General features: G+C 40.8%; 1 protein-coding gene across 1 annotated transcript; it reads left to right on the top strand.

The window, feature by feature from the left end:
- The first annotated feature begins 190 nt into the window (after positions 1 to 190).
- Positions 191 to 3,523, top strand: LOC127245705 (uncharacterized). Its single transcript, XM_051266721.1, has one exon. It carries the CDS (start codon positions 191 to 193, stop codon positions 3,521 to 3,523), a length of 3,333 nt encoding a protein of 1,110 aa, XP_051122678.1.
- Positions 3,524 to 12,551: the final 9,028 nt, after the last annotated feature.

The raw sequence follows: 12,551 nt of genomic DNA, 5'->3' as shown, positions 1-12,551 counted from the left end.
AAGAACTTGCTACCCGCGCTCATGACATGGAGTTAAGTATGGCTTCAAGCGGGATGCACGGACCACCAGTTCAAGAATCTTCAAAAGCAAAAAGATACGAAAGATATGATGCCGCAAAGAAGGGAACAACGCCCCTATCAAGTCTTTTGGAAAAGAAGCCTTGGCCATAAAAGCGACGACCAAAGCACCTATGAAGATCCAAAGTAAAGAAAAGGAAGTTGCAAGGAAAAGACAATCAACTCAGACAGAAAGACCGCCAAGGCCAACCCTTAAAGAGTTGCAATCCAAAACTTATCCTTTCCTGGATTCTGACGTCTCGGGAATCTTTGACGATCTACTCAGAGAAAACCTCATTGAACTTCCGAATTCAAAAAGACCGGAGGAAGCTGGAAAGGTTGATGACCCAAGATATTGCAAATACCATCGTGTCGTAGGACATCCCATCCATAACTGTTTCATCTTTAAAGACAAAGTCATGGAGTTGGCTCATGAAGGAAAGATCACCCTTGAAGACGATTCTGTTTCTGTTAATGTCACTTCAATCACGTTCGGGTCTCTCGAAGTTGACATAAAAGACAAAGAATCATATTGTCTCACTACCGAGAAAGGTGGCAAGGCGATCAGAGACAAATCGAGTGAAGAATGTGCCACGATAACTTTCACTGATGAAGATTTGGTGTTAGGATCCAAACCCCATAATCGTCCATTACTGGTCGTGGGTTATATCCATGAACAAAGGATTAACCGGATATTCTTAGACGGAGGAGCTGCAGTCAATGTCCTTCCTCTATACACATTGCAAAAATTGGGAATACCAGTAGATCAGTTATTCGAGAGTCGTATGACAATACATGGATACAATCAAGAGGGGCAAAGAGCACTTGGCACCATAAGATTGAGACTCTTAATCGATGAAATGGAAACTAACCCTTTGTTCTACGTGATAGACGCAAAGACATCTTTCAACGTTCTTTTGGGAAGACCATGGATACATGAGAATGGTGTAGTTCCATCAACGTGGCACCAATGCTTCAAATACGCTCAAAATGGAGTGACAAAGAAAGTTCTTGGAGACACAAAGCCATATGCAGAAGCCGAGTCACACTTTGCGGACGCCAAATATTTCTCTACAGAAGCAAAAAAATCCAAGGTACATGAAGATGTCAAAGCACCACAACCAAACTTGGGGGCAAAGTTAAGAGATAAAGAAAAAACACCTGCCTCAGGTTCTGCAGACTCATTAATTGAGCCTCTAAAAGATTTGACTCTTCCGAAGACCCCACTCAACCCAATCCCCCCATCACAGACAAGGAATGGAAAAGAGGAAAAAATAGAGGCTATGCGATTGCAAAAGGACAAAAGCTTTGGCCCAAAAGCCTACAAACTTCTCACAAAAGCTGGATATAATCCAAATGAGGAATCACTGCTGGGAAAGTTACCACCACAGACAACCCAAGGTTCGAGGGCTGGTCTTGGGTACATGCCACAAGCTCCCGTACGCATCGCTATCAAAAGGGCTGCAAATCATCATATCACCGAAAGCGAGACTTTGTCTTCCAATTCACCTCAAAAGGGGAAGAATGCAAGAGTATCGGTTTTCGAGAGGCTAAAACCTTCTGTCTTCACAAGGTTAGGACCAAAGATCAATAAAGAGAAAAACAAGACGAATTCCACATCAACAAAATATGTGGAGATGGATGAAGAAATCAAGAGCCGCTTTCCATCCCGCATGACGCGTCAAACAAAAATGACGATACATTGCGGTAAAGTTTTAAAGGCTAAATGGCAAACCGTTGTCTTCACCAAACCCAAAGAAGATAATGAAGAAAGTGTTGCATCATCCTGCTACATCACTGAAGGGGGAGAAGAAACAATGATTGAAGAAGATGCAGGAAATGCACCCGCCGCGCTCGAAGAAGGTATCAAAGCTGCAGTGGACGAGTTAGAAGAAGTCAACTTGGGAAATGAAGATCACCCAAGACCTGTCTATGTCAACAAAGAGCTGGGTGAGGATGATATGAATGCCTACATCCGACTTCTCAACGAATTCCAAGATGTCTTCGCTTGGTCATATAAAGAAATGCCCGGCTTAGACCCGAAAGTTGCGGTCCACCATCTAGGTGTGAAGAAAGGAGCTCGCTCTGTGAAGCAAGCACAACGAAGATTCCGTCCTGAACTCATCCCTCAAATAGAAAATGAAGTCAACAAACTCATTGAAGTGGGGTTCATCCGGGAAGTCAAATACCCCCAATGGATTTCCAACATCGTGCCTGTAAAGAAAAAGAATGGACAAATCCGAGTTTGTGTGGATTTCCGAGATTTAAACGAAGCATGCCCAAAAGATGATTTTCCTTTACCCATAACTGAATTGATGATTGATGCAACGACAGGACATGAAGCGCTTTCTTTTATGGATGGATCATCTGGATATAACCAAATTCGTATGGCACCTGAAGACGAAGAGTTAACCGCCTTTCGTACACCGAAAGGTATCTACTGTTACAAAGTTATGCCTTTCGGATTGAAAAATGCTGGGGCAACCTACCAAAGAGCAATGCAAAAGATCTTTGATGACATGCTACACAAAAATGTAGAGTGCTATGTTGACGACTTGGTTGTCAAATCCAAGAGAAAAGAAGATCACCTGCAAGACTTAAGAAAGGTTTTTGAAAGGTTGAGGCGCTACCAATTAAAAATGAATCCTCTCAAATGCGCTTTTGGAGTCACCTCCGGAAAATTCCTCGGATTCATTGTCCATAGTCGTGGAATTGAGATTGAACAGGCAAAGATAGATGCCATCACAAAAATGCCTGAGCCTCGTAACATCCACGAGCTAAAAAGCTTACAAGGAAAATTAGCATATATAAGAAGATTTATCTCTAACCTCGCTGGACGATGTCAACCTTTCAGCCGAATCATGAAGAAGGGAGTGCCTTTCCATTGGGATGAAGCATGCAAGAAGGCATTCCAAAGTATCAAAGACTACTTGACAAAACCACCAGTGCTGACAGCCCCAATTCCTGGACATCCGTTGACGCTTTACATCGCTGCACAAGAGCGTTCAGTTGGAGCCTTGTTAGCACAGGAAGCCAATAAAGGGAAAGAAAATGCCCTCTACTACCTCAGCAGAATGATGACACCAAATGAACTAAATTATTCACCGGTGGAAAAGATATGCTTGGCGCTCATCTTCGCCATAAAAAAGTTGAAGCATTACTTCCAAGCGCACACTATCCGGTTGGTGTCCAAAGCAAATCCCTTGAAATATGTCATGTCAAAGCCTGTCCTTTCTGATCGACTTGCGAGGTGGTACCTGCAGCTGCAACAATTCGAAATCATATATGTACCACAGAAAGCTGTAAAAGGACAAATATTGGCTGACTTCCTTGCTGATCATCCCATCCCCGCTGAATGGGAGTTGTCTGACGACTTCCCTGATGAAGACGCGCTTTTTAAATCACCCCACCATGGAAAATGTATTTTGACGGCTCATCACACAAAAATGGAGCTGGAGCCGGAGTAATATTTGTCACATCACAAGGAGAAGTCCTTCCATACTCTTTTGCCTTAAAAGAAAAGTGTTCAAATAATGTGGCTGAGTATCAAGCACTCATCCTCGGCCTAAAAATGGCGGTAGATATCAAGCAACGCCAACTTCAAGTATACGGGGATTCCAAGCTGGTTGTAAATCAAATCACTGGAGAGTTTGAAGTGAAGAAACCAGAACTAATGCCTTACTTAAAGTATGCTAAGGCACTCATTGAGTTGCTCGGGGATGTCTCTATTGAATATGTCCCAAGGAAAGAGAATGGGCAAGCTGACGCCCTGGCTAAATTGGCATCGACTCTATCCATCCCGGATCAACAGGTGTATATTCCGATACGCAAAGTTTGGGTGGATTCCTGCAAGTATGAAGAAGAAGAATGTGTTGAAAAAGAAGTAAATCACCTCATCGAGGTGTTTGAAATTGAAGAAGAAGAAGAAGATTGGCGGCAACCAATATTAGATTTCTTAAAATATGACAAGCTCCCGAGTGACCCGCGCAGACGAGCAGATATCCGAAGAAGAGCTGCACGCTACGCCTACTTCAACGGCATACTCTATCGTCGGTCGTTCGAGAACATGTTCCTTCGATGCCTCGGCAATCATCAAGCCAAACAAGCTATGGAGGAAACTCATGCCGGAATCTGTGGAGCTCATCAAGCTGGCCCAAAGTTACACTTCCGAATAAAGAGGATGGGGTATTATTGGCCAACCATGGTTAAAGACTGTATAGAATTCGCACGGAGCTGCCAACCGTGTCAATTTCATGCTAACTTTATCAATCAACCACCGGAACCATTGCACCCAACTATTGCTTCGTGGCCATTCGATACCTGGGGCATGGACGTTGTAGGACCACTCACAAAGTCGTCCGCTGGACATCTCTATATCTTGGCCGCAACAGACTACTTCTCCAAATGGGCAGAAGCAGTTCCTTTGAAAGAAGTCAAAAAGGAGACGGTAGCTGACTTCATACGAGTCAACATCATTTACCGTTATGGGGTTCCTCGGTGTATCATCACTGATAATGGAAGATCTTTTGCCAATACTCACATCGACAAGCTTTGTGAAAAGTTTGGCTTTCAACAAAAGAAGTCCTCGATGTATTATGCACCGGCAAATGGACTCGCAGAGGCATTCAATAAAACACTTTGTAACTTGCTGAAAAAGGTTGTCTCCAAATCAAAAAGAGATTGGCATGACCGCATCGGTGAAGCTTTGTGGGCCTATCGTACTACATTCCGCACTCCAACACAAGCGACACCATACTCACTTGTATATGGGGTCGAAGCTGTCCTCCCATTGGAAAGACAAATTCCTTCACTAAGGATTGCTCTCCAGGAAGAATTGACGACTGAAGAAAATGTCAGATTAAGACTCGAAGAGCTAGAGGCTCTCGACGAGAAAAGACTACAAGCTCAACAAAGACTGGAGTGTTATCAAGCACGATTGTCTCGAGCTTACAATAAAAAAGTCAAATCACGATCCTTTCAAATTGGGGACTTGGTTCTTGCTGTGAGAAGGCCCATTGTGATCAACTTTCGTTCGGGAAATAAATTTTTATCCAAGTGGGATGGACCCTACGTTGTCACTCAGGTTTACACGAATGGTGCATACAAGTTGACATCTCAAGACGGACTCCGGATAGGGCCAATCAACGGGAGGTTCCTCAAAAGATATTATGCGTGAGACCTTCAAATCAAATCAAGACTCCTTAGCATGAGGATAAACTGCAAAATAACAATAAAAGCAAATTCAAGTTGCTTTGAACTACGTTATGACTTGATCCCTTTACCGGGTACGTAGGCAGCTTGAGATATACCTTCAAGTTCAGTCAAATAAATAAAGAAATAAATAAATAAGTGATAAAGGATTTGGGTGAAAAAAAAAAAATGCTCAAAAAAAAAATATATATATATAAAAAAAAAAGAAGAGAGAATTTAAATTTATTGATTGGCAATCAAAATGAAGAGTACAAATTGATCTTAAACATTAAGATTATACAACTCTTCTTTGCTAATATCCAACAACTCTTCTAAGCTTTTTAAGTATTCTTCGTCTTGCGCGGGGACATTCTCTACAGCGGCGAGTTCATCCTTGACTTCAGCAATTTGAATGGTGATATTCTCATTAACTCCTTGACGTCGCTTAATAAGGGAAACATTCTCTCTTTTTTGCTCTTGTAAAGAGCGAAGCTTCACGTCAATATTCTCCACACACCCCTCTAACTCCTTAATAGCTTCGCACTCCTCAACATGCCTCGTCTCAAGGTGCGACAGTCGATCTTTGATCTCGGAAATCTGTTGGTTACGAGCGGCTAAGGATACGGCGTCGATCGAGTCAGAACATGCCTCATCAAAAGATGCAGCGTCATCAAAAAGGGCCTTGACTCGGCCCTCAATATGAGAAATGTCAGAATACTGAAAGCTTTTCATTGATTGGAGCACTACATCAACCTCGTCCTTAATCGAGGAAAGCAAACGAGCTGGTGTCCTCAAAAGCTTACCCCGAAGATCCGACCATACTTTTCCTATATATTCGCGTTGGATCTCTTTCACAAAATTCGCGCCACAGAATTCTGAAACCGCGGGCACAACGGAATGAACAACTATTGGCTTGGTTGGAGCATCCTTTACTTGCTTATTGCAAACACCTCTAGTTTCTCCAATCACCTCAACAATAGAATCTCGGCTCGCCATCTTTTCATCCATACTCGGGATTCTTTGCTCCAACTGAAAAAGGGGATAAAAAAACGGATCATGTTAAAAAAAAAAAAAAAAAAAAAAGATAGAAGTTACCTCTCTCGCGAAATCGCTCGAAGAATGGTGTCGGCTCGAACGAGGACTTGACGGGTTGATGATATGAGGATCTCGACGAGCTCGCTTCCAATGAACATCATGCTCACTACTGCTTCGTTCAGAGACCGAGGGTACCGTCCGCTTTGAAGAACCGACATTGTGAGTACTTGAATTTCCATTGTTCCTCTCAGGAACACCCGAGATAAGTAGCGGCATTTTTCGAGCTTTATCCGATGGCTTGGTCTGATCGGTGGTCTTTTGTACCGGCGGGATATACTTATCCAAGAAAGACCCGCAAACTTGAGTCCACCACTTCTTGTATACGTCGGAAGAAAATCCCCTCGGAATCGCAGGAATGCGTGGAAGAATAACTTCGGCTGAAGATTTCAAGTAAGTACTTTGGTGCCAATGTTGATAGCCTTCCTCAAAAGCGCAGCAACGGACGTCTTTCAAAAGAACTCCGGGAATCTCTTGGAAAAAACCAAATTGACGGCAAAAACGGTGGGGACTATACGGCTCCACGAAGCATCGAAATCCATCCCGCAAAGTCAGAAAACAAGAGCGAATGGAGATGAAGTATTCTTGCTCGTAGTCTTCGCGCTTCCCGTCATCAACAAACCGTACGTCGAAATCTTTCGTGATCATGGTGCAAGCCCAACGAAAGTAGTCACCGCGTAAAATCTTTCGGCATGCAACATCTGCTCTATACGCACGAGCACTAACAGCCCCGGAGTGCTTCACCATCCCCGGACCACTGATTCCCTTCCATACGCCGTAGTGGGTCTGAAAATACTCAGCGATCCATCCGGTCAAAAAGTGGAGAGGAATTGTCGACCGAACTTTCCCAGGACATGATGAATCCGCGATCTGGTTTAGCCCCCTATAAATACTGGTTAAGACTGGAATGGCCAAGCTTACTGGAAATCCCGACGCTAGGACACTTGCCATCTTGAAAGTCGAAGGACGTATCAAACCAACATCGTCGAGCGGAAGCACAAAGATGCAAAGCCAACAAGAAAGGAACGCTGCGAGAAAAGTCTCCTCAAGGTGCTCTCGTCCAACTTTGAGTTTGGCAAAAGATGACTCCTGCGCCTTCGACCATGGCTCGTGGGCACCAATCTCTCCGGTAGGATTGTAAGTCGCATCAGGCCGAGAAGAACGAGTAGACTCCTTGCCACGACGAATTTGAGGACGCTCGTATTTGACGGTCTTTTCGCACCAAAAAGAAATCCAGTCGGTTGTGCGGACGCCACGTCGACCTTTGTCACGACTCCGAAGAAGGTGATAGGCATGCAACAGGTATCGGCACGAACGGGGAACCAGCTTCCTATCCTCTTTACTGCCATATAGCTCCTTTGCGCTTGGTACCACCTCTTCGTAAAATGAGCCGAGTATGGGGAGGCCCGCCAAGGACGCCAAGTCACGGAGAGAGATCGACACTTCACCGGCGGCAGTCAAAAGGGTGTTGGTTTTGGGACACCACGCCTCGCAAACGGCCTTGACGATCTCCGGAGAATAGTCGTAGGAGAACAAGGAAGCATAGACCGCATCGTAAATGCATCCTCTCTTTAGTGGAATCTCGCATCGATCCAGCACATCCTCCGCCCATTCCCAATAGCCGGCCACGTACGAAAAGTTGCCATCAAAAGAAGGAAGACCATTCCAAACGCACGCCCCATCCATGATCCGCCGCCCCAAGGTTGGAAGTGGAAGAACATCGTTTGACACATGTTGATGAAGTGAGGATTGCAAAGTATGCTTTCCGCCAGCAACATTCCGAGACCACGTCTTTGGAAAATTTGGGACCTCCAAGCGAGGGCGAGCAGCTCCGCGTCCTATGAGTGGTGGATGCACCAATAGACGAGTCGCCTTGTCCAGCGGTTGACCTTCAAACTCGCAAATCACCAACTCGGCGTTTCCAGAGGGGGAGGAGACATCCTTGAAGTAAGCCATCTCGCCTACAAAAAATATATATATATATATAAGCAAAGATCAAAAGATGAAAAAAAAAAAAAAAAAAAAAAACAACAACACAAGAGGAATAAGCCTACCCTAGAATGAGAGAAATCAAAACTGTGAGAAGTTGAGAATGATAAGGTTCTCTCATGGTGAGCGGTTTATATAGTGTCTAAAAATTGAGATATGGAAAGACATGTATAAGGAAAGGAAGGAAGATAAAAATAAAAATAAAGAATAAAGGAAAGAATATATATATATATATGATATGTGTATATATATATATTTTGGCAAATACGCCATTTAAAAAAAAATTGGCAAAGATGCCATTTATAAAAAAAAAAAAAAAAAAAAAGAGAATTTTGCAAAAAAAAAAAATGTCAATTTTGCAAAAAAAAAAAAAAATTGGCAAAAATGCCATTAAAAAAAAAAAAAAAAAAGAGAATTTTGCAAAAAAAATGTCAATTTTGCAAAAAAAAAAAAAAAAAAAAAAAAAAAAGGGCAAAAAACGCCATTATTAAAAAAAAAAAAAAGAAAAAAAAAAGAATTTTGCAAAAAAAAAAAAAAAAAACTTGCATAAAAAAATGGCAAAAACGCCATTTACAAAAAAAAAATGCAAAACAAAAAACAAAAGAATGGCAAAAAAAAAAGGGGCCATTTAAAAAAAAAAAAAAAAAAAAAATTCTTTTTCTATGTTTCGAGACTCGTTCACGCCTTAAATATTTTGTGTCGGCTTAAACAAGTCTCGAGGGGGCATTTTGTAGACACTAAAAATATATGTCTAAAATCAATTAAATATCATGTATTTTGGAAGAAAATAAAATTCCAATAAAATAAATATATGGTATTTAATTATGCACATATGTTAATTTTTGTACAATAAATATCAACCATTAGTGCAAAATCTGCTTAAAATGGAAGATATCGTACAAATATTACGTGCATAAATAGAGCCATAATAAATTTGGCAGCAAAATAAATTAATCTTGTCAATAAAGGAAGTATATAAATTAATATCTTCCAAACAAGGCAATGATATAAAGATCTTGTCAATAAAGGAAGTATATAAATTAATATCTTTCAAAAAAGGCAATGATATAAAGATTTTGACGAGAAAGGAAGGTGCATAATCAAATCCGTCAAAAATGGAAAACGGCATCCGAGGGAAAAGGAAAGATTATAAAATCTTTCCATCCACGTGGCACTATCCGAAAAGGAAGCCAAGGCCACCCTCCCCTATAAATAGGAGCCTTGGCCAATTCATTTACACACCGAAGTTCATTTGAAGACTCGCGCAAGGGTAAGTCTCTCTAGACTCTCTGCAATGTTCTTCATTGTTCTTCGTGTCCTTCGAAGCGTTCTTCGTCGAAAAGTCACCGATTTGGACAAATGATCCAATATTGGTTGACGAATCGATGAAGTTAACGTTCTTCGTCGTATGTCCGAGCCGGGGAAAGGATCAAATCTCTCAAAGCTATCGAGGAATCCATCGAAGCCAAGGAAGAGCCTCCAAAGTCGCTCCCAAAGCTTGAAGATGTTCGTCGCGTTCTTCATAAAAGACGCAAACTAGGCCCTCTTCGATCCAAAAGTCAAAGGGACACGCCACCAAAAGCGTTATGGAGCACTAAATCTCTCCCTCAAAGATCAAATTCCGTCGGATCATCCAAAGGAGGCATCAATCCAAAGTCGACGATCAAAATCGCCAACACGGATACCAAAGTTTCCTAAAAACCGACGAAGTCAAACCGAAGACCAAAATCCCTTCGGATCAAAGAAGCCACCCAAATCCAAATTGGAAAAATGGATCGACCCGGAGAGAGAATCAAAGGATCCAAATAGAGAATAGGACCCGCATATATTAAATTAAATGTAATTTGTACGATTTTGTGTTTATAAAAAAATATAACACAATTTTTTTGTCTACAGACATCATTGTCTAAAGAGCCATAGATAGGCCGTAACCACATCCATTAATCGCATATCAATATTATAGTGTACTGCTAGGCTCACCAGATATCTTAATGTTATTCCATCCATGACCGGCGAATATGTTTCTTAAAAATCAATGACAGGTCTCTGGGAGAAACCCTGGGCTACAAGCTTTGCTTTATATCTTGAAATATCATTATTTTCATTTTTTTTCTCACAAACACCCGCTTGTAGCCAACAGGTTTTACATTTACAGCGACTTTCCATTTTGCCCAATCATCTTTGTGCCGACATTCATCAACTAATTTTGGTTCATAATCCTCGTCATTTTTCATTATATCGAGTGCTACAGAATATGCAAATGCATTATCAATATTTGTTTTCTTTATGTTCTAATGTTTTCCATTAGTGGTATAGTTAACGGAAGTTTCAATAACTTCATCTTCATTTTCATCAGAATTTTTAGTATCAACCTCTTCAGGGGTTGTACTGACTTTTTCAAGTATTTAATCATTGTTGATATCTTCACTAGTATTTACAATTTTCTTCTTTCGTGGATTCTTATCTTTGGAACCCAACGGTCTGCCACGTTTTACGCGGGCAGTATGCTCATTAGCACTCGACACCTTCCTTTTTGGGATATTTATTTTAGCTGGTGCATTTGCTCATGCTATATATAATTTCGTAACTCTGGCAGCATCATTAAAAGCATCATGCAACTAATTTGCAATTTTTTGCAAATGCACAATTCTTTGAACTTCGAGTTCACTATGTTTCGTACGATGATCAAATTCAAGTGGTATTTTCTACAAAACTTCTTTTTTCAGTTAATTACTGTCTCCCCCTAATGTCGGGAAATGAGATTCATTAAAGTGACAGTCTGCAAACTTTGCAGTAAATAAATCACTCATTGTTGGTTCAAGATATCTCGCAATCAAGGGTGATTCATACCCGACATATATACCCAACCTTCTTTGAGGTCCCATTTTCGTACGTTGGGGTGGCACAATTGGCACATAAACAACACACCCAAAATTTCGCAGGTGAGATATATTTGGCACTTTTCCAGATACCAATTTAGTAGGGGAATAACAGTGATAACTTGTCGGCTTTATTTTCACGAGGGCTGCTGCATGCAATATGGCATGTCCCCAAGCTGATACATGAAGTTTAGACCTCATTAACAATGGTCTAGCAATTAATTGCAATCTTTTGGTAAGGGATTCAACCAAGCTATTTTGCGTATGTACACGGGGAACATGATGTTCTACAATAATCATCAAATGTATGTGATGAATACTCTCCAAAATTAGCTAAACATATTTTCTTTATCGGGTGGTCTGGAAATTGTGCTCGCAATTTAATTATTTGTGCAAGTAGTTTAGCAAAAGTTAGATTGTGAGTAGATAACAAACATATAAAGTACTTGAAGGGTCCACACGGAGGATCTATAGGTCCACAAATATCATCCTGAATTCTTTCTAGAAAAGTTGGGGATTCAAATCCAACCTTTCTTGAAGATGGTCTCATTATTAACTTCCCTTGAGAACATGCAGCGCAAGCAAATTCATTCGGACTCAAAATATTTTTCTTTTTCAATGTGTGGCAATTTGAATTTTCAACAATTCACCTCAACATTACATTGTCAGGATGCCCAAGTCGATCGTGCCAAGTTTTAAATTCACTAGTAGCCATTTGCTCTACAAGGTGATATGTTTCAACGACACTGACTTTTGAATAATATAAGCCGGAAGAAAATGATGGCAAATTTTCTTTCACAATTCTTTTGTCATTCACAATCTTAGTTATCAGGAGATACTCATTATATGTCTCATTCAATGTTTCAATGTGATACCCATTTTTTCGAATATCACTGAAGCTCAGTAAATTCCCTCGAGCTTTGCTCGAGAACAAGGCATTTTCAATTGTCATTTTTGTCCCTTTAGGGAGAAATACAGTAGCTTTTCCTGAGCCTTCAATCATTTTTTATGCACCACTGATAGTAACAATAGTGGTCTTTCTCATATTCAGATGAGAGAAATATCATTTGTTTTTCAGAATGCTGTGAGTCGTAGCACTGTCCATAAGGCAAATATTGTCATCCCTCCAAAATATTTGGCATCCATATCTTTTCAAAAAGGTAAAAATAATAAAAGACATGTATTAGTAACATAATCAAAATAAACTTATATTATAGGGGATAATACAAAAAGGGGGTAGAAAGCATTAAAATAACAAAAGAGATACAACAACATTTTATCATTTAACATCATCAACTATGTCAAGCAGATCATCGGCATCCAGGTGCGTGATATTTTCATTCAT

This window comes from Andrographis paniculata, unplaced genomic scaffold, assembly GCF_009805555.1.
Source record: "Andrographis paniculata isolate CXL003 unplaced genomic scaffold, ASM980555v1 Contig22END, whole genome shotgun sequence".
Lineage (NCBI taxonomy): Eukaryota > Viridiplantae > Streptophyta > Magnoliopsida > Lamiales > Acanthaceae > Andrographis > Andrographis paniculata.
This window is presented reverse-complemented; position numbering and strand designations above follow the sequence as displayed.

Excerpts from the sequence above, each read along its gene's own strand:
- LOC127245705 (XM_051266721.1), top strand. The coding sequence starts at position 191 with ATGAAGATCCAAAGTAAAGAAAAGGAAGTTGCAAGGAAAAGACAATCA.